At 37.4% G+C, this 23,198-nt stretch overlaps 1 protein-coding gene across 12 annotated transcripts in view; it reads left to right on the top strand.

Moving 5' to 3' along the window:
* Positions 1-23,198, top strand: part of ANKS1B (ankyrin repeat and sterile alpha motif domain containing 1B) — a 457,460-nt gene that overhangs the window by 173,104 nt on the left and 261,158 nt on the right. For all 12 annotated transcript variants that reach the window (XM_075427661.1, XM_075427668.1, XM_075427657.1 and 9 more), the window contains one exon: positions 11,230-11,410. In XM_075427661.1, the coding sequence (XP_075283776.1) occupies positions 11,230-11,410 (181 nt within the window). The remainder of the gene's footprint in view (positions 1-11,229; positions 11,411-23,198) is intronic.

Here is a 23,198-nt window from a genome sequence, read left to right on the forward strand (position 1 = left end):
AAATGCCTCCTTCCCTCTAAGCTGTTTTTTATAGTAGGCGGCAAGCAAACAGAAAGGTATTGGAATATTGTTGGAACAAGCTGTTGTGTGATAGCTTATTGAAAATAGCATTTTAAAAGCTGTTTCCATCATGATATTGCCAACAGATGGATCCAGAACACTGAATGGTGATGTTCTCCTGCTAGTTAACTCTGAATGAATTCAGAAGATTCTGGGGAGCTATTTTCAAATTTATATTATATCATTTACTGACTCCCAGTATTCTCATCGTTCTGCAGAACAAAAGCTAGCTGTGCAATATATATGGTCAGAACTATACCATGTTTGCTAAAATGTCTCTCATGTGGCCCTACATGTGGCGTACTTCATGTGCACAAAACAGCAGCAGAAAGGCGCATGTAGGATAGTGCTTAATGTGTGTTGTAAATCTGTGCGCTAATACATGAAAGGCTGGATGCACTATAGCATTCAGATCCCATTATGCTTCTGCTTTCTCCATGTGTTTTATGCACATTGCTTCAGTATTCTTCTCTTTCTTTGTTTTTGTTGCTTACCTAATCACCTCCCCCCAAGATCTTAACCCAAGAATTTAGACAAAGGAGTTGTAGATGTTTGCAATGTGATGTTTGCAAACCATTAGTGTTAATTCTGACTGCATATTTAATTCCGTGCCTGCTGCATTCAATTACATGGCAAGCTTTTTGAAGGTTAACACAATGGGATTTTATTCTTGACTGACCTCTCACCACTCATGTAAAACTAATGAATAGTGTTACACAATGCATACAAAATAATTAATTTTCGGTTGTCTGCCAGGGGCTCTTTGCACTTTTCTAGCAAAATAAACAGATTTTCAGCAGATCTAAAACCAGGATCATATAAATTTACAAAACAGCTGTCACTTCTTTCCCCTTTTCTTATGGCTAGTGTGTCCAGCATTGAAGGTGCCAGTGAACGACGGAATGGGAAACTCTTCAGCAGGTAGTTTTGCACTAGGCAGACTTTGGTAGCTTGGATGAAACTGCCAGGGAAGTCTGGCCTTTCAACTCGTATTGTTATTTTCATTTACAGCCTTACTTATCTTTCCTGGAGGGTTGTGCATAGAACAGTTTCCCCGCAGTGAGGTGAAACCTGGTGCTAACTACTCACTGTGATCTGTGTAAGCAGCAACTCAGGGAACCAAAGATTCCTTCCTCCCACCAGTCTGGTGAGGGCAGGCAATGGCAGAGAGTGGAAAAAGAGAAACCTGATGAGCCAGGTTTGGAGGCAGAGGTGGGGGTCTTCTGCCTCCTATTTTCTTTCGCCAGGTACCTAAGACTATGTGCCAGCTCACGATGGCAGTGTATATACATGCTTCATCTCATGACAAGCTCTGGAGACGTTTGTATGAATATGAGGTTTAGCACAGCACAGTGGCCTCTCACCTCTCCTGTTCCAGATGCTCATGTACCAAAACCAGCTTAGTGGGAGATTCTGTCAGCAACACTACTACGTGGGGTCACTGAAGAGGGAGGAGGCTGTGATGCTGCACTGCCAGCTCATGGGGTGAAAGTACCACAGCTGGGAAGTGTGAGACGGGAACAATCTCATACACAAAGTGTGAATCCTGAGTGGTCTGGGTCATGGGATTCCTCAGAGTGCACTCAAAATTTGTCCTTTTCCTTCTGGTTATCTCTTAACTTAGTCCCAGTTCTCCCCTTCTTATATTAAAAACATGTCCACACAAAATCTGACTGGGAATTTCTCTTTTCATCCCACCTTTCACTCACTTTTTTGGAAATTTATCCTTTCTTCAGTTAATTATGGTGAATTTTGAAGTGAGAAACCTGCAGTTTGTTGTGACCCTACCACTTGTCCGTTATGAGATCCCATTGCTCTCTAAAATCTGTCTAAAAACTCTCTTTGGATATGTCTCAACTATTCAATTCAGTGTGCTATTACTAAAGCTGAAGCCTATTTTAACTGAAATGGCGTATCTCCCTGGCACAGTGCAGCACTCTGGAGAGATACTAGCTCAGATCTCAGAAGCAGTATTAAGTTCAGTGCCACCCACCTCTGCTGCTTCCAGTCCTGAAGACAGCTCACTTAACAGTAATTCAGGGATCTGTGCACTATGCTATCTGTGCACCTTCGCTATGGCCTGTACCTGTGATCTAGCATTTTGCAAAAACACATCTTGTTTTCAAATTATCACAGGGTGAGACTCTGAAAAAGAGGATTTGTTGAAAAGTTACATATATGCAGATAAGAAACTAACAGAATTTAGTTCAGAGTTTGAATCACTTGATAATTTTTTTCCAGACTGTCCAGACAAATCTTAATAAGTTTTTAACACATGAATTGCTGATTGATGAAGATGTAGAGAAAGTAATACAGTTTCAAGTTAAAGATATATGCCTCTGTAAAGTATACTAACAGCATGTGGGAGTAACAATGAGATGTGGTAGAAGACTAAGTAGGTTAATGTGTTAACTGAAGTCCTCTGAAATTTTAGGCTCACTTTCAAGTTTTAACTTAGTTCTGCTAGTACATATAGTAAAATATAACTTACCTTATCAGAGCCAGCATTTTAGAAAATGATAGTAAAACTGAGCTTGTTCTACAACAATTCCTATAACTCTCAGTCTGGAAGAAGCCTGAACAAAATTGGGCTGCATGTTACGCTTCATGTATTTTTTTTGTATTAGCCACTCAATTTAATAAGACTCTCCTTACTTTAACATATTTATTTGTTCAGCTCCATTTAAACAAATAAACTACATACATATATAGAGAAAAAGCACTTTTTTCCATGAGAGACTGTTTCTTTTGTCAGTGTTATTCACTTGTGGGTCATTGGACAATTCTTAAAAAACTGAATTCTGACTTCTCACCTTTTAAATTCTTTATTAAATGTAATCCAGCATTTGCATATTCTTTTCTTGTCTTTCTAACATACGTTTCAAATGGCTAACTGTAGATACAGATTTGAAGTCTAAATGTGGATTATTTAAAAGTGACTTGGCTTTTATCTGTCATAAATTAGAATTTTCCCCATTTTATGTGAATAAGTAAACTCCCTAAGAGTGTTATTTCAGTGATATAAAGAGAACTTATGGTAGAAAGACAAAGGAACAGAGAATTTCAGTGTTTCTGACATACAGGAAATTCATCATCTTGTTCTTGCTGGTTTATTGCTAAGATCTGCATTAATGTATTCATTATAATTTTTTTTTTTTCTTGTGGGTTTGGAAGTGCTGTCGTTAAATTAGTCATAATTTTTTCTATTTATCTTTTTTCTATTTATCTTTTTTAACCTCTTTAAACAAAGTTACAATTCCATCTATGGTTCATCATCCCTCTGGCTAAGACATCTGGCAATATAATAGAAGAAAATAGTTTAAATGCTAGAGGACAAAAGAAATTGTCTCATTTTTCTGCAGACAGTGGCAGAATCCTGTGGGACATCTGTAGCCTCTGATAGACCTGTCCCACTTGTTTGGGCTGCCAGGTGTGCTTTGCCTAATGTACAACTATTTTGTGCATGCACAGTGAGCCTGGCATACCTATGTAGATGTAGTTCATCTAGGCTAAGGGAAAGACAGGGACTGTGATGTTCCACCCTCTGTAGCAGCCTGGACATGCATGGACAGGCCAGCCATAGGGGATATGTTATCCAGAGCCTCTGTAGTTGACCTAAAAAGTGACAGTAATTTACATGCAAGGTAATTACGTTTCATCCCTTTTGCAGTTAGGTGCAGGAATTACTTTGAACAAAAACAAACAAATGAAAAATAATCTTAGAGGCAGCTCTGGAAAATCACAGTTCCAGAAAATAAATTTTCAGAACTGATTGTTCCAGAAATAAGATTTTCAAGTGGATTATTTCACCCATGGTGAAATAACCCTGGTTTCTCCCCTATGCCAACACCCTACTGCGTTACCCTTAGTTCTTCCCAGATGAAATGCACCCATTGTCTCAGCTTGAGTTGGCACATGCCTGTCTTTACAAGCTTAGGGCACGTCAGTGAAAGCCCTGCTGCAGGCAGTGCTGCAGTGCACAAATGCATGACAGCTCTGTGATGCGTCTACTGAACTTGTTTTGCAACACAAAAAAATCTGCTTTGTTATATTTTATCATAAAAAGAAGGGCTGGAGAACACAGTTATGCAATAAGTTCTCGCCACTCATTTTCTGAATGAGATCACAAGACAGCTGGGGTGTAAGCACTTTCACTCTCATATGAAATGCTTTCAGTGCTCAGCCCAAGTCACATCATGCTCAGCCAGGGAGGGAATAACCAGGAAAATCACCATGGAGAAATACTGTGCAGGCACACCAGGCTTCCTGTTTGGGTGCACACTTCTTTTTCTGGTATGTTTTGGTGCTGGAGTTTGTGCAACCATGTGCCTTGTCCATGCTTAGCACAAAAGGCAAATAAGACTTAAAAAGATTTTACTGTTACGAATTCATGGGGGATCAAACCTGTTATCTCCAAGGTAAAAGCCACCCCTGTGTACATGATTTTATCAAGTTCTGAAAGGAGCTGAGCATTCCCAAAACTGACTAAAATAAAGATGGATTCTACGGTCCACAGATGGGCAGGTTTAGCCCTCATCATTAGTGTGCCTGGTCTGGAGATTTCCCCTGTGTTACATAGTGTTTCCAAGGTTCTGTATATCCATTAGGGCTGCAAGAGCTTTAAGGTAGTTGACAGCAGTTGGTGACCTTGATTCTAGGTATGGAGATATATTTAAAAAAATTCTCTCTTTATATATTTGTTTGTAAACTTTTAAAGTGTCTGTGCACACAGTTTGATATCTTCTCATTCTAATGATGTTTATTATGAATAAACAAAAAAGCAAACAGATAAATAAAGCTCCTAAATAGCCCTTAAAAAAAAGGAAGACAAAGAAGTGAAAGATATACTGTCGATGTCATTAAGATGTGGTTAGTAATTCATCTATGCGTGACTGAAAATAGGGCAGACGTTACGAAATTGTGTTATTCTGAAATACTGAGTACCAATTGCCAAAAAAGATTACGGTTGGAATTGTCTCACAGGACTGATTTTTTTTCCCCTCTGTATTACCGCAGAATTAATGGGTAGAAGGCATGTAACAGCTCCAGAGGAGGATATTTAAAAAAAAAAATTCCTTAGAGCATACTGGATACTCTGTGACTAGTTAATAACAACATTAACCAAAATGTTATTAAAGAGATGCATTGTAAAAGATCTCCTTTGACAAGTAACTATAAAACATAATTCTGTTTAGATTATTTTGATTAGAGCTGAGATAATATGAAAACATAAACACATCTACCCAATACATGGTACTAATGAAAACAGCAAACAGTATGTGTGAGTGCCTTTAATTGCAGTTCAACAGGATACTAAAGCACAAGTATAAATTAAAGCAGAAGAATGCTCTTTATTGTCAGGAGTGTTATGTTTTTAGAATAGCACTTCACATGCATTTGTTTTCTTGGTTGGTTGCTTACTTGGAGAGATTCTCTAGACTGTATTTTCTGAATCAGTATAAACATAAATCATACAGAAGAACTGAACATTTTTTAAATCTGAACTTGTAACAGACCAAGTTGGTGCAATAGTGAGCATAAAGATAGTTCAAATAGTGAAAGGTAGATATGAACATCTACACTAGTAAATAAGCTTCTGAGCTCTGGAAGGTTGTCATCTACTCTGTTGAATTGTTAACACACTCCTGGGTATAGTTTTAGTCCTGTACAGTTCTCTCTCTCCCAAAGTATCCACTGTCAGCCCTGATGGGGAATTTGAATGGGACAAGGACCATTCCTGGTAGGTAATTCTACTTTGAAGACTCTGCTCTGAAGGCTAATGAAGTTTAATAGTAGGGCTGTGAACCAGTGCATGCCAATTGCTCTACCATAGTACAGGTAATGCTTGGGAACAGTAACACACTCAGAAAGTGGAAGATTAAAGCCTTACCTATTGTGCTTTCATGGGTATCTTACCAGATTCATAGCATTTTCCTTTCTGTGTAGTACTGGGCAGTTTTGAGCACCTTAGTTACTGAGTAATCCTTTATCATCCGAAAATGCACCACATATTCACATATGCATGCTATCCGTAGCATGCAACTTGAAAAACAGCCATCACCTTGGCCCTTCAAAATTTGTCATACATGAATGTAATGATATCAGCAATTTTCATAATCTGCAGGTCAAAATGGAATGTTGCTAACAGCTGGAAGCTGAGCTTTTTTTGAAGAAAATGGCCTTATATCCATTTTCCAACTGTTTTAGTGAAAAGAAAACTTTTTTACATCTTTGACAGTTAGAAACTTTTTACAGCTGAGCAATAAGACTTCCTCGTACTGATCCAATTTATCTCTCACAATTTGGAGCTCATTTCAAGCAATATTTTCCCAGGATAGGAATAACAGTGTGTCTTCAAAATCTGGTTGCATCAGTCAAAGAGGGAAACCACTGCAAAGGTGTTACAATTTTTGGCATTCCAGACTGCTTACCTCCACCCACAGCTGCAATATGGTTGCAATTAAAATGAAAGTAGAAGCCAAGGAAAATGGAAACCGGAGAATATCCGTTTTTTCCCTTATTTATTCCCAGTCTGATTTGTCATCTAATATAAGACCAGAGGTGGAAGATGAAAGGAGGCAGCAATGCCTTGCTCTTTAGTTACGTACTCCAGTGGAGGACTCCTAAAGGAGGAGCTAGTATAACATGCACAGAGGAGAACAAAACCACAGGAACAGAAAGCACTATGGATATTTGGTACCTAAGGTCACACTGCATGACTTCCTAACCACAGGCTACAGGAAAGAGCTATGTGTCTGTGTCATCCTGGAGTGTGTCACTAACAGTGAAATGATCGAAATATGCTGATGGGCCATGAGATTACTGTAGAGAAGTCTGCACTTGCTGCTCAAGCAGGATGCAAGAGGTGTCTTTCTCTAAATTAAAAATCAGTCAGACAGAAATTTCAAGGACTTTGGCACTATGATGCCAGTAAAAATGAATTTATTTTAAAAATGCATCATGCTTTTAGTAATGAAAAGGATCTACATTTAAAAAACGGTGAAACTATTTATCTCTTCTTTTTTTTCTTTTCTTTTTTTCTCTTTTTTTTTTTTTTTCCTTAAATTCCCACGATCTTGTAAGGTCTTTGTTGTGGCTACTTGGGATATATTTGTTGCCAGCGACTGTACAATTTCTACCTTCTGCTCTTAAACTAAATTAAGATGTTGAGAAGTAAAAACAACTACATTAAGATGTTGAGAAGTAAAACCAACTGGAGATACTGGTCGACAGGTGGCTGAACATGAGCCAGCAGTGTGCCCAGGTGGCCAAGAAGGCCAACGGCATCCTGGCTTGTATCAGGAATAGTGTGAGCAGCAGGACTAGGGACGTGATCGTGCCCCTGTACTCAGCACTGGTGAGGCCGCACCTCGAGTATTGTGTTCACTTTTGGGCCCTTCACTACAAGAAAGACATGGAGTTGCTAGAGCATGTCCAGAGCAGGGCAACGAGGCTGGTGAGGGGTCTAGAGAACAAGTCTTATGAGGAGCAGCTGAAGGAAGTGGGGCTGTTTAGCCTGGAGAAGAGGAGGCTGAGGGGACACTGTGTTGATGTTTGCAACTACCTGAAAGGAGGTTGTAGTGAGGCAGGTGTTGGTCTCTTCTCGCAGGTAACTAGCGATAGGACGAGAGGCAATGGCCTGAAGTTGCATGAGGGGAGGTTTAGATTGGATATTAGGAAAAATTTCTTTACTGGAAGAGTGGTCAGACATTGTAACAGGCTGCCCAGGGAGGTGGTTGAGTCACCATCCCTAGAGGTGTTCAAAAAACGTGTAGATGTGGCACTTCAGGACATGGTTTAGTAGGCATGGTGGTGTTGGGTGGATGGTTGGACTTGATCATCTTGGAGAGCTCTTCTAACCTATGATTCTAGGATTCTAGGATTCTGTGATTCTATGATATAAGGCATACATAGGGTAGACCTGCACTCTTCTGGATGGCATCTGGAGGGCAGGTGGGGTGCCTGAGGGAATCTCCAGTGACAGAGTGGATACCTGTGTTAAGGCAGAGGAACCAAGGTGACCGGGTGATGTGAATTGTTCTCTGTACTCTATTGATTGCATTGACTAGATCTCAATCAACTGTAATGGGAGCTTAGATACCTAGTGTATATGTAAATAGTTATGTTATATATTTAGTTACCTAAATCTGGAACTGAATTTAATCCTAACTGTAGGAAAAAAAGCACTTTTTCCCACAGGTTTTGTGCAAACTGTACTTTAGAGAGACATAGACAGAGGGATGCAGTAAACAAACTGGTTTATTGCATCTCTCTTAGCATATATTAATGAACAATTAGAAAACTTTAACAACATAACATTTTACAGGACCCAGAAAAGGTGCAAAAGGCTCCTGTAGTAAGTTACAAAAGCTCAGATTCCCATGTAATTATGTAGAAAAATGATTGGCATATATTGACAGGTGGACCTTGTTAACTCCAAACAATATAGAAGAAGTGTTATGCTGTAGAGCACTAGAGGCTACATGAAGTTCTGTACAGAATCCTTAGATTGGAAAAATATATTAAACTGAGATATGTTTGTCTAAATTAATAATGTCAAAGCCCGAAATAATAAAGGAGGTATTTTATATCACCCAGGTCAGCAGATGGTTGCATGTTAGCACGAACAGACAAAACGTGTTTCTAGCTTCCATAATCATCTTTGAAAATCATTCTAGGCTTCTTTTATATCATTAACCCATGCCTAAAGAGCAAATCATAGCTGTTTATTGATGAATACATTTTCAGGATCTGTGAGCATTTGCAAATGAAACTGGTCTTTAAAAATGCTTCAGAACAGTTTGGGGTTTTTTTGGTTTGCTTGCCCCCTCTTTTGATCTCCCACCAAGACATTGTAGGTATTTTTGTGAAACTTTTAAAAGATGTTACAGTAGCTCGTAATACTACACAAAGTTGTAGTGAAACAGCTGATCATCCATAAGTTAGTAAAAGGCTGTATGATGCATCAGATACTGCTATTCTGCCTCTAAGAAAGGGGCACGCAGTTGAAACAGTGGCTGGAGACCTGACTGGACAAAGGCCAGTTTTTGACACTGCTTAGGAATATTGAGCTGGACTGTCCCAGCTGCCTTTTTAGGTAGAAACAGTCTCAGTTTTGGAACAATCAGAGCCCCTGCACATCATGTTACTTGAAGTGTCACCTTTTCAACTCAGAAGCTGAATTCCTGCAAAACCGCAGAGACAGAATTGCTTGGGAGAGGGCCAGGAACATGTTTCTAAATGACGAGAGATCTTTTTCAGTTTTAGAAATAATTAAGTCATTGATGAATTTGTTGTCTAGCAAAAGTGTGCAGTTTAGGTTTAATTAGTACACATGAATATTTTTGGTCTGATCAGAGAATTATTTTGGCTTAGGTCCCAAACAATGACTTTTAACCAGACTGCTTGATGTTGAAGTCTGTCCCTGTTCATTGAACTCTCCCATGAAATTACTAGCCCTAAGAGTCAGCCTTTCAAAGGAGAAGCTGGTTTTAATTATTAAAGAAAGTAAATCCCCTCAATAGACCGTAGATGAGTTCCAGATGAATGCCCAAATTTACCCTTTGTAATTTTTCTCAGTTTTAAGAGGACACAGTTAATTCCATGGTGCCCAACACAACTTTAACAACCAACCAACATTAAGCAAACCTATCTAAGTTTTTGTCTGACATTCCTATAGAAAGAGTGAATTTTTAGTGAAAACAGTCTGTAGTTCTGTATTTGTAATGCAAACGTTGCAGGGCTCATAATCTAAAAATGAAACAGAGCACAAACAAAATTGAAAATTAGTCCACTGGGATAGATTGTTTTTTAACAGGTAGTTCTAAGTAAGGGATGGTGAATAGCTTCATGGTCTAAGGAAGATCTTACTGCTCCCAGGGGAATAATTTGGTCTTGACACTAACAAGTAGCAAATTCTTGACCTTTACAAGTATTCTGACCTGTTAAGCCTGACATGCTAAAGCAAGAAGAGTTAAAGCACCCTTTACTCTCTTTTTCTGTTTACTTTTCCCAGCTTTAGCTATCTAAGGCAGCAGTTCCTAACATGTTTTTCATTGCCGTGAAATAAATATACAGACAGCTATACACCTGGATGCAGAGCCTCCTCTCTTTTGGAAGGAGGCATTTAATGTTTCAGGTCATTGGTCTTGAAGCAACAAGGAGCATCGTGGGGATAGGAGATTTTGAGTATGGAGCCAGATGAGTGCTGCAACAGACTATTTAGCATGATGTTACAAACCATCAGTGGTCTGTGGCTTACAGTCCATGACATCAAGCACTGAGGTTATGTCTATATTAAAAAGTGGTGCAGTGCAATGGGAACAGATCTGTGTAGTGAAAAAATTGTTGCTGACTGGATGATCACGCTATACAGATTTCATTGGTTTTAATTTGGGCTAGCATTAGTGTGGTCCTATGGTCAAAAGGCCATAAGAAGTTGGAGCACATTTTGTACAATCCTGTAATGTACCCTATGGCGTAGATCCACCCTAAAGGAAAGAGTTTCTCATGTTCTGAAGCTGCTCTGCAATCCAAAGCACAGCCATTAAGCGGGGTCAATGAAGAGGTTCACTTCAAAAGTAAATGTTTGATACAAAGTAGTTTGAAGTTTTTCACTATTCCGTGAAAACTCATGAAGGAAGTTTGGTTTTCATGTGTGTTTTTTAAGGTGACACTTTTCCCTTAAGCTTTTAGACATTTCAGTCTTTGAATATTTAAGGCAGCCCTTCATAAATTGAATAAACAGTGGAGGGTTCCTTTCGAGTGATGAGTGCTTGGTGTTATTTTGTAAATTTCATTATACAGGCATCAGCAGTCTAATTGTTTTGCAAGATGTACCCAGCAGTGCAGCTGGTGAAGAGTTCCCTTTCTTATCAAAAGATGATTGCAATTATTGTATACAAGGCTGCAAAACCCTATTTTATTTTGAATTAAATTGATTAGCATAAAGACATGCATTTTTTATAATAAAGATTAATCCAAATTTTGGAAGGAAATTATCTCTAAACACCACAGCTTGTCATATGAAATTATTTTTACTAGTATAAATTTTGAGCCAAATTAAAACACTAAAAAGAGAGAAACCCTAGGTAAATTCATTAAATGTCAAGTAATGAAAACTATAAAAAAGTCTGTAATTTTCACTTCAAACTTCTATTTTTCTTGTAGCCCAAGCAGCGCACATCAATAGTATCTTCTCTGGAATTTCACCGAATGAATCACAGCCACAATTATTTTGAAATCAACTCATCCATTGGCTGTACAAGTTTTATTTCTACTCCTGCAATCAGTCCAGCTAATTATTCCTTTGGATCTCTGGAATACAGTGTGGAAGAGAGAGAACTTCCAGGTATAGAAAAAAAAAGCTTACTTTGCTTATCAACAAAGCTTTATCAAATCATACCTCTACGGGTTTAAGTTGGAATTGCTATTGTCTTTGGTAGTGAAATACATTCAGCAAAAATACACAAAATTCTTCCTGATTTTTTTTTCTGCTGCTCAACAAAGGGTTCCCGTATTTCATAACCTATAATATTAAAATATACTTTTTCTTGAATGTTATAGTTTGAACAAACCAAACTTTGTTTTACAGAAATGCCTGGAAATCAGATATTGTAGTTTATGAAATTATGATGATTCAGGTACACATCTGCTTTCATCATAGTGTGGTCAGCATATTTCAATATGAATTTTAAGTTGCAAAAATGTTATGAGAAATTATTATGTAACCATCAGTAAAGATGAGGAGGGGAAGATTTCTAAGTAACCTGACATTGTTTCTGCGGTAATAATGGGATTCGTTAAAGCAAATCTTTAACATATTTGCTCTGATGATAAGAATTGAATAGAGTGATATTGAGATTGTAACTGTGAAGGTTTTATCTGTGTATAGGGGTTTATATAATGAAAATGTTTTAACAAGGATTAAAATATTTCCTTCTTCGCAGATCAAAACTTCAGGAGCAAGAAAGTGTCAGTAAACCATGCATTTAGTTACTTCTGTCCCTTCAAATTTCATATGCAAGTTGCTTTATTTAGGCTAAACTTGTAGCAGAGAAGCATAGTATTTGAGAAAGCTGATGTATTGAAACAAATGTCTTTCATAGCTACTTTATGTGATCTGTAGATGGAGTTGCTTCTTTTAAAGGGATACTGTATTTAAGATATAAATAGAAGTAGATTACTATAAAAGCAAGTAATACAAATGTTAAAATTCAGTATGAACTTATCAGTTGGCTTCTGTAGCATTGGTCTACAAATGAGATGAATCCTCTACATTTTTAATTGTTAGGGTTTGAAAATTCTGAAAACTTGCTTTTAAATGATAAAAAAAATATCATAGCTAGATCAAAGAAAGACTATATTTTACAAACTGTTGTGAAATAAGTTGAGTGAGATATCCTATCTGTTATGATGAAGAAAGAGTTAAAATGATCAGAAATTATTCAGGATGTTTTCCTTGGACTTGCTGTGTCATTATCTTTGAAATTAAAAGAAAGTGCTTATATTCATGGATATAGCAAATCTTTTCAAGCCTAACTGGAAATAATTAATTTGAATAGTATCTTTTATTCCTAGGTCTGGGGTCATTTGATTCCTTAGGTTTTGAGGTGGGTTTTGTTGTTATTGGTTTTTCTACTGTAAATTCTCTTTGGTGATCACAGTTTTATTCTGGGTAGTTGAAAGATGCTAAATATGTCTTGATGTTTAAAAGCAAAACCAAGAAAACAGAAAGAACTTGCATTGGAGTTAGATAATGAACTCCAGATTTCTGCTGTTGAATAGTTCTGCTTAAGTTCTTCGTAATATCTGGGTTTGCTTTACTTTTATCTTTCATTAAATTTACAATGGACTGCTCTCAGTAACTTTTAATCACTGCATTTCATTTAGTCTGAAATTGGAACTATAATCTCATGCTTATTAGAACTGTGGATGATTTGATTTACGGTTTGAGTGGAAGCTGAATTTCCTCTTGTCTCTGCCTAGAAAGCTAAGAAAAAAATAACAAAGGAGAAATGACTGGTTCTGACATTCTGAGCATCTTCTACAAGTTTCTCAAGAGTACAGTTTACCATAAGTAAATAATTAATTTACCATCTGTAAATGAAATAATTATAGTAAAAGTGCAATTCCCCCTCCACCCGATAGCTTCTGTGCTAGAATTATTTAAGTAATATATAGGATCACAGATTAGACATGATCTTAGTCTGAATAAAAAAAACCCAACATTTTATTTTGCTCATGAAGGTCCTTTTGACTCCTTAATGATAAGTGATGCACTGTAATTCTTCAAGAGACAAGGAGTACTAACGTGTAAAGAGAATAGCAAAATCCAGAAAGAACTTATCAAAATTGTCTCTCTCTTGGAAAAGTCTGAGGTGTGTCTCTTACCTACATTGTTAAAGGCTGAACCTTGAATAATAACGGTCAGCAAGGAGTAGCACAAGCAGTGCTCTGCCACAGCTTTTTTTCTGCTTTAGCTAGCTGTTGTTTCACTGAAAGGTTCCTTGTCCCTTTTCCAGATCTACAGTGACAACAATTACAGTTCATCATATGTCTTGATTATAATCATCTGAATTGCCAACTTGTTCTGAAAATTTGCAGATCTGCACCTTAAAAGAATGTTTGGTTCAATAATAATTGAGGATTTGTGCGCATTTGAGTGTTTCCTTCTATATTATGTTCTTGGGCATTTATCTGTGTCTCCTTTTTTTTTTCTTTAAGAAGCATCATCAACAATAAGCAACAAATCATTTTATCATGCTTATTGAGGTCAAGGGTCTTTTGGCTGACCAGAAAGAAACAATATACAGAAGAAACCCATTTTCATGGTAACTGCAACTAATAGTTCTGTTGCCTTCTTTGAAACAATCAAAATTCTTTTTACAGGATCTCTGAATCAGGAACTGCCATCTAAATAAGGCATTAGTGTTTCCCTACTTAATTTCAGTGCTTTTTATGTTTTCTTCAGGAGACTTGCAATGATTTATTATCAGTCAGATGAAAGTAGGAGATGAATATAACAAAATAATTATTCAAATTCTAAAATCTTCATCATTTTACCTCTACCTCAATAGTCTGCTACCAAAGAAGAATCAGTCTTTTGTAACTTTTGGTGGATTAGATGAAGTTCCTTTTTATATTTGGGGATCACAGTTTTACTCTTGTTGTTTGCTAATTCCCTACATCCCCTGATTTGAAACAGGGATCCCAATTTTCAAGAAGTGTGTTTCTATCAAGGGGGGAACCACTGAACTCTACCACAGCTCTGTAATATCCGACTGACAGTATAAGACATTTTCTGATTAATTAGCTGGAGAATAGTCCACATATAATGGTAAGTATGTGCTTGGCTTTGGGTTCAGATGGCCTTGTAGTGGAAACAAAACCATGTATGTTATTTGCATGAATGGCAGAAGATACCTTAATATCAGGTTGCTGCAACTAAAATGTAAAGATAAAGATTTTGTTATTTGTTTTGAACTTTGATTGGTGGAAGAACCTGCAACAAGTTGATGGAAACTCTAGCTATAGTGTACATAGGGCGGACTGTGAATAAAGATTTGGCATGACCTATTTTCACAGCTTTATTTGCAGCAAGAACATTGACTTCATAGAAGTGTTCTCAGTTTCAGAGTGAATGATCATGCTTTTATAGCATTGCATTTCACCTCAAGTTGGAGGTCAGTGGATCCAAATAACATCAGCTACTACCATTAAACTGTCTATACTGAACATGAGTCTGCTCCATTGCACAAGGAGGTCATTACTGCATGTAACTTTGTCATAACAAGGTTCTAGTCATTTTCTTGATCATCTGAATACACGTTTGGTAGCCTTTTTGTATGATAACACAAACAAAAAATTAAAGACCTCATAATCAGGTGATGGTTTCGTTTGAGAGAGGATCCTCATATAACTTTGACCGTGAACAAGGACCACTGGATGTGCAAGATTATTCACTCCAGAAGAGGGCAGTCTGGGCTTTCAGGGATGTGCCTTTCTAATGGCATAGCTTTATGCCTTGTTGTATGCATCCACGAAGTTCTTTTGAAACTGTAAATTTTAAAGATTGAAGGCAGCAAAATCATGGCCATCTTCATAATGTCAGCTTGGCACGATCAACACTGCAGCTGAATAGTGATTCTGGATTATTTTATTTGTCATTTCTGCTTAATCAGTCAAAATAATGGGTCTTTCTCTAACCCATATTAACTTCATTATGTCTTCTTGTACTGAGTATAATTGGATAGTGAAATTAAAGACAGTTCTGCAGATATTCTTGTTCTGTTTCAGAACAGAAAATAGATCTGTACTCAGATGCATGTAAGCAGTTGTCTGTAGGCAATCTCATTGCAATGTTTATTTTCAGTCCATGAAAATTTTATATTTTCAATAAATTCTGTATACCATTCATTGTAAAAGAGCATACAGTTTTTCTCTCATCTTGTTGTAGTACCTAAAGTTATTTACTGAGTTTTTCTCTTAGTTACAAAGTCTGTTTCCACTGTAGGACCTTAATGTAGCCCTTACTCTTTTTACATGTCTTGTTTTCTGACTTTGAGTAGCGTTATTTTATTCATCTAAGAAGGCTATATTGTTCCTTAGAACAACCCAGAATGTACAATTCAAGAATTCAGTCTTTCCTATATGGACTGTAATATTTTCTCTTCTAGAATGATAAAGTAATATTTGAGTTGCACCTTAGGTTTCTTCTAGAAGTGTCTTCAGATCTTTCTTTAAAGTAAACATCTGATCAAATTGTTTTGTCTCACAAGCCCGATTTTTCTGAAGCAAAAACTTCCCTACACTTAGAGATAAGCTTGCAGTTTTATCTTTCTATTTCAAGAGAAGCAAGATATTCAGCATATTAATTTGGCTGTTAGAAAGTATTAGAAACTTGGTTCAGAGGTGTGGCCTAAAATTCCTGGTTATGTTGCATTCCTAGAGTTAAAATTTATTCTGCTGCAGGAATGTTCCTTTATGTGACATTGACAAAGCTGCTATTTGAAGTAGGTCACATATTTGTCAAAATTATTTTCTTATTCAGATATCTCATTTATTAAGATCTGATATGAAAAGATCAAACTGTGATGTCTATGTAGACTTTTCAAGGCTTGTTATTCAATTATAAAAAGTTTTGGTATTACTAAATTACTGGGTAGATGAAGGGAGAGCTGTGGATGTTGTCTACCTAGACTTCAGCAAGGCTTTCGACATGGTCTCCCATAACATCCTCCTAGGGAAGCTCAGGAAGTGTGGGCTGGATGAGTGGTCGGTGAGGTGGATTGAGAACTGGCTGAATGGCAGAACTCAGAGGGTTGTCGTCAGCGGCGCTGAGTCTAGTTGGAGGCCGGAAACTAGTGGTGTCCCCCAGGGGTCAGTACTGGGCCCAGTCTTGTTTAACTTCTTCATTAACGACCTGGATGAAGAGTTAGAATGTACCCTCAGCAAGTTTGCCGATGACACCAAAATGGGAGGTGTGGTGGATACACCGGAAGGCTGTGCTGCCATTCAGCAAGACCTGGACAGGCTGGCAAGTTGGGCAGAGAGGAACCTGATGAGGTTCAACACGGGCAAATGCAGGGTCCTGCACCTGGGGAGGAACAACCCCATGCATCAGTACAGGCTTGGGGCGGACCTGCTGGAGAGCAGCTCTGCGGAGAGGGACCTGGGTGTCCTGGTGGATGACAGGTTAACCATGAGCCAGCAGTGTGCCCTGGCTGCCAAAAAGACCAATGGGATCCTGGGGTGCATTAGGAGGAGTGTGGCCAGCAGGTCAAGGGAGGTTCTGCTTCCCCTCTACACTGCCCTAGTGAGGCCTCATCTGGAGTACTGTGTCCAGTTCTGGGCTCCCCAGTTCAAGAAAGATGAAGAGCTACTGGAGAGAGTCCAGTGGAGGGCTACGAGGATGGTGAGGGGACTGGAACATCTCTTCTACGAGGAGAGGCTGAGGGAACTGGGCTTGTTCAGTCTGGAGAAGGCTGCGAGGGGACCTAATATATGCTTACAAATATCTGAAGGGTGGGTGTCACGAGGATGGGGCCAAGCTCTTTTCAGTGGTGCCCAGTGACAGGACAAGGGGCAATGGGCACAAACTGAAGCATAGGAATTTCCGTCTGAACATGAGGAAGAACTTCTTCCCTCTGAGGGTGACAGAGCACTGGAACAGGCTGCCCAGGGAGGTTGTGGAGTCTCCTTCTTTGGAGATATTCAAGACCCGCCTGGACAAGGTCCTGTGCAGCCTGCTGTAGGTGACCCTGCTTCGGCAGGAGGGTTGGACTAGATGACCCACAGAGGTCCCTTCTGACGCCTACCATTCTGTGATTCTGTGATTCTGTAGCAGAAGTGAAATACAAAATGAAAGGAACGCAAAGAAAGAAGAAAATACCTTTTTTTGCTAGGGAGTATTTTTAGGTGTGCTGTATGTAAGTTCGTGGTACACTGTCTGTTAAAAATGCCTAATAATTACCAAAAGAACACAGGGTTTTCCAGTGACAGAGAAAGGGGAAGATATTAGCATGTAATGAGATAAGCATAATCAACAAATCCTGGTAAATAAAGCATTCCCATCTCCTGTATAGGGACACCTACACATCCAGTGAGGGAACATCTGAAACAAATGGTATTATGAGGCTGTACTGACCTATCCTTGATTAAGAATGCTTTTCCAGATGAAATGCCCAAGGTCAAATTCAAGCCCCCTTCTCTCTGATTTTTAATTGTCTTCATCATCATCTTGATTACAGTACAACAAAATCTGCCACGGCATTCTTCAAACCAGGTTAATTTAAGCCTTTTCATCTGTGAAGATTATCTGTTTTTTCCTTTCAGTTTATAGCCAAGTTCAACTGAGTGCAATTAGTAAGACGTAGTAGAGCCATTCCAGGAACTGCTACTGGGGTTCATACTCGGTACTGTCTCATACCATTTCTTTTTTGTTCTAATTAAGTTGTCCAGCAGATGTAGCATGTTAAGGTCTCCTGATGTTGCCCTTCTTCTTACTGCTTCTAATTCCAGTCTGCATAGTTATCCAAGGCAAAGATAAAGTCTGTCCTATATAAACAGAGAAATGTAGGGTTAATTAATGGTATAAACTTCTATTTGTTAACTGTTATTGTCTTTGCACCTTCCCATTTTGAAACAGTGTACTGCATGAAGCTCATTGTAATTGTATCTCACTGTTAACAAATATGTCAAAATGCAGTGTATAATGTCCAAAAAATCTGATAGCAGAAACATCAAGTGGTGCCTAGAAAGCTGTAGGTGAAACTCACTCCTGTTGTTCCATTCAAAAGCAAGCTATCTTTTTGCAAGAAACCGATCTTCTGTGCTAGTGCTTGCATGAAACATTAGATACAATAAACTCCTAAATCCCATGCCACCTGAATTTAAGAATAATCTTGTTGGAGATGGTTATATTTTTCCAACTTAACCTTCATGACAGTGTTACCTAGCTCTTCAGTAATGCCTATACAGTTCTATCTTTCAGTCTTTTCTCAGGCTTAAGTGAATTCTCTGGGCTAAACCCACTTAGTAGCTGTAGTGTGAACCTGGTCTCCAATCATACTGTCTCACATGTCACTATGTGGACATTCTGGTTGTTAAGCCAGTAAACTAATATGAAAATAAAACAATTTGAAGCAGGCATATTGAAGGAATAAAACTGCAGATAGGTCTCTAAGGCCTGTTGTCAGATATAGTATTGGATGTGTTAATAAAACAAGATATAACGTGAACAGCTAATCTCTTTTCAAATTAAATTCTTAACCATCTGACCACATGTGGATAGACATGTGTTGAGCAATGTGCATGCCTGCCTTTTATTCAAATGGCTGTTCTTCAAAGGATTTGCTCTTTCCACCCCCCCGTTATTTCCTGACTATTAATGAAGGCAATTGGCAATAGTTGACAATACAGGGGAAAAAAATCCCATGCACTATGTAAAATACATTTACTAATTTTGAAAGCCTAAATTATTAGGCCTTAATCTGGCAAGCAGGAAGACAGGAAATAGAGCAATGCTGTAACGATGCTGGAGATGAGAATTTCTTTCAGACTGTCCTAAAATTGGGCAAGATTTTCCCCAGGATCCTTAGGAACCCTATGTGTTACATTACAATCATCTTCAGGTATTAGCTATTTTTTCTACTCAATTTTTGCCCCTAAATTTAGCATAAAGTAATATACGCATGTTTGTGTACATATCTATTTGTGCTATTAAAATATATTACACTTCATTAATTGCACATGTCCTCTTCTTTGTGAGATACAGAGCAGACACCTAACAGTGCTTCCTCACATCGTAAAATGTTTTCCTGAAGGAACATCAGATATTGCAACACTATTCCTATAAAGAATTTTTAAAAAGCTTCTTTGGAGGAACAAGTTATGAATGCAATTGATAGAAGCAATATAATTTTATTTATATATATCTAATGTACATTTTTTTGGTTATAATAATTATCCTGACATGTAAGATCAAAAGAAAAAACATTTTCTGTATTGTTTCGTTTATAATTCTTAGCCATTTCTAGAAGCATAATAACTATAGGCAATACTCGTATTTATCTCATTGTCATCTTAGTCAACTCTGTGCTTTGCTGTTTGTTTTTTTACTAAGCTCAAAGCAAAATAACTCCTTAACTTGTAGTGGGATGATTTGCAGAGAGAGATCGTTTTAGTCTTTAGGCTGTCAGCATGCCTTGTATTGTTTCCTTATCTTTCCTTTGGACATTTTGTAAATAAGATTGACCAAGCTCTGGAGGGATGCTCATGCAAACTTCATCAGTCACAAGAATTGTCGTTGCAAGATGAGGGGTATGAGAAAAGAGCACTAAGATGTTTCAGTCTTCAGTTCCTCACAGCATTGTTTTTGGTACAGTTTTCTTTGACTCTGTGAATGCATTTAAACTGATCGTAGCATTGTTTAGAATATTCTATCTTACATTTCAATCTATTTTTCTTTTATTTTTATCATGTCCTCTTATTCATATTGAATTGGTTTTCTACTTCTTCTTCCTACCAGAATGTTGGTACATTTTAGAAAACTTTCTGCTCACCAGCTATATTTCTGAGCCCTATGTGAGATGATTAGAGCTGAAAGAAATGGCAAAAACATGCCTGTTTTTTTAAAAGAATTTTTAGTCCTCTGAGCATACTTAGTGACTTCCAGTTAAAAAAAACCACAAACTCTCTGTATTACATACCAACCAGTAACAATTTTATCTGTTTTCTTTTCTCGTAAAACCTTTCTGAAATAAGACAATTTTTATTTATCTTGCTTACTCTCCATGTGTGTAACGCAACTACATCTTTCTCTATTTGCTGTTCTTTGGTACTATAATTTGCTGTAATAAATCACTCTTTTTATGTTGTTCCACACTGTATAAAATAATGCTCTATATGGGTGGGAAAACAAGCCTTCTGTACCTTTGGTGAAGATCCAGCAACCAGAGTAGACTCAGTCTTACTCATTAGCTAATTAATTAGGTATTTTATAACCAGCTTTAGCTGAACAATGTAAAAGAGACACATATCAGAGTACACTGCAGGTGGTAGTATTCTTGTCGAAAATGAAAGTTTGATGCCATTCAGTAAAAGGAGAAAATTAAACCCAGATCTCTCTCATTCTGCAATAGCTACTATCATTTTGTCTAAAATGGAGATGACACCATGAGTTCCAGAATTTTGATTCTAGCCTCATAAACCTTTTTTTCAGCAGGAATAAATAAATCTGAGACACTTTCATGAATGGTTTCAGAATGACTGAATAGATCTTACGATAAACCAAGATGAAGTATTTACGTCTGGTTTTTCCGATGTTATTGAATAACTTCTATACAGTAGCTAATTTGATAGTTTTTAATTAGATAAGAATTCAAAAAGATACTGGCAAGTTCTAAAAAAATTAAAAATATTTCTTGCTTTCAGGAGCATTTCTATGCTTTGGTAGAAGTAAATATTTGCACAATGTCACATAACAAATAATATAAATTGAAACTGTCAAGAGGTTTATTTGAAAATCTATAGAAACACCATGTGTTATACCTAATTTTGGACTTGGACATACAGGTTCTGTATATCAGTGTTTATTTTGTATTTCTAGTTGTAGTGTAGCTCTAATTGTAAAGTTGTATGAATCAAAGGGATTTTTATTTTCTGTTTCTAATTTTTATGTGGTCAGAGACTCATTACGTTCTTAGAGTTATGCAGAGGATTCACTGAGAGTTTGGACTTATTCACATGAAGAAGACAGGGGCAGATGGCCATGTCTGGGGAAGATACAAAGCTGTACTCTGAAATTACGTTAAGAACTATCAGAGACCCAGATGAATAAATTGTCGTAAGTTTAACAATACCAGAAGGAGATAAAATAAAAAGCATTAGAAAGGTTGGTCTGGGTAAGAGTGAAGTTTTAGCTACCCTGTATCATATTTGACAATGACAAAATATGAATGCCTTTGGGAAATGCGTAATTGCAAAAAAAATGCATAGTGACACCTCTTCAGAATGTCGTTACTGCCTTCAACTATTTGCAGCCCAAGGTCCTCCTAAGCCCAAGGTCCTTCTGGGTGTTTCTTATGTATTACATAACTTTTATAGATTTATGTTCTATGGATTTATCCATTCTCCATTGAACCCATGTATAATTTTTGTACCCACAAGATATTATTGCAAGGAGTTCCACACGTAACTAAATATCTAATCCCCATGAGGGGGTTGCACCTCTTTTTTCCAATCATTTAAAAATTCAGAAGACTGAAAAGTGAGCCCCTTGTTTATGTTCTAGAGCTTTTATTTGTGTGACTGGCACCTAGCAGATTGTGACACCAGCTGATACCAATCTTCTGCATTACAGCAGCACTGTTCATAGAACTAAGATTCTTAATTCCTGAGGCCCAGGATCATTTTCTTTTGGATTCTGGATTTTTTTTTTCTAGTTACACATATTTTACTTCTATCAAGAAAAGCCCTTTGTTAAATCATTTGAAATAAAAGTCTTACTCCCACTTTTGTTGATGTTTTGTGGGGCTTATTAGTGGGTATTTACTGTTTGTACATTTACAAGAGTGAAAGTATTGAAGACTTACTCTGTAGCGGCATTATTTATGTATGTTATTTCTTAATACTTAAGTCATGCTGAAGTACCCTGTTAAGAAGAATTCTGGGTCTATCTTTTACAGCTCACAAGGAATAATATTACTCATCTCAGAAGGAATTTTTTTTAAAGAAAGTATTTTAAAATTGCTGTCTGCAGACATATCTCATAGGAATGGCAGGATTCTCTATAATACTCCTTCCCCAGAATCCATATTGGCAACAGTAGAGGCAACACACTTCGCATGTCATCAAAAAAATCAAACATAGACTTCTACACAGTCTTATCAAGGCGTTTATGTCACACTTCTGATGATCAATAATTTGCAGTGGTATCTACAGTCTCTTTTTTAATGTATTGGATAGCTTGTAGCTTTGGTAATAAGACCCGTGCTTCTGGTGTCAGGCTTTAAGTGGCTGTAGAGAAGTGTGTCCTTGCACAATTGTTTGTAAGATGCTTACTTGTTTAGAAAGAAGAGTCTCCATGCAAAACTTCAAGCTATATGTGAAAACCCAAACACATAGGAAAATTAATTTCATTGTAGTGTTTTTAATACCACTTTCATTAAAATCTTATTTATTTAAATTCAACTTAGTTGAATTCTCTGGGGTCCAGTGTGCTCTCTTTTTTAAATTTAAGTTTTTCTTGAAATATAATGTTCACCAGCAGGTTTTCATTTATCAAGCTGTCAAGGTATCTCATTAAATTAATCCTGTGTATCATATACTTGCTGGTTCTTAAAATATTGTCTTAGAATGTTGAGTGGCACCTTAAAAATGGTAGAAGAACAAATCATGTGTATTTTCTACAAAAAAAAGTCAGCAAAGGTATAGCTCTCACATTGAAGCCCATCTTTGCATTTGATTTCAGCCAGAAGCAATACAATTCATGCATTCTGCGATTGCTCCAGGATGTGAACCAAAACACATTAAATGGGAACTGTCAAGAGATTTCCCAGCCAAGCTAAAACACTAATGTAGATGCACCTGTAAGCCTTCAGTATAAATCAGCTTCTCTTAACCACAGAAGAATCAGA

Source organism: Opisthocomus hoazin, chromosome 8 (genome assembly GCF_030867145.1).
Source record: "Opisthocomus hoazin isolate bOpiHoa1 chromosome 8, bOpiHoa1.hap1, whole genome shotgun sequence".
Classification (NCBI taxonomy): Eukaryota; Metazoa; Chordata; class Aves; order Opisthocomiformes; family Opisthocomidae; genus Opisthocomus; species Opisthocomus hoazin.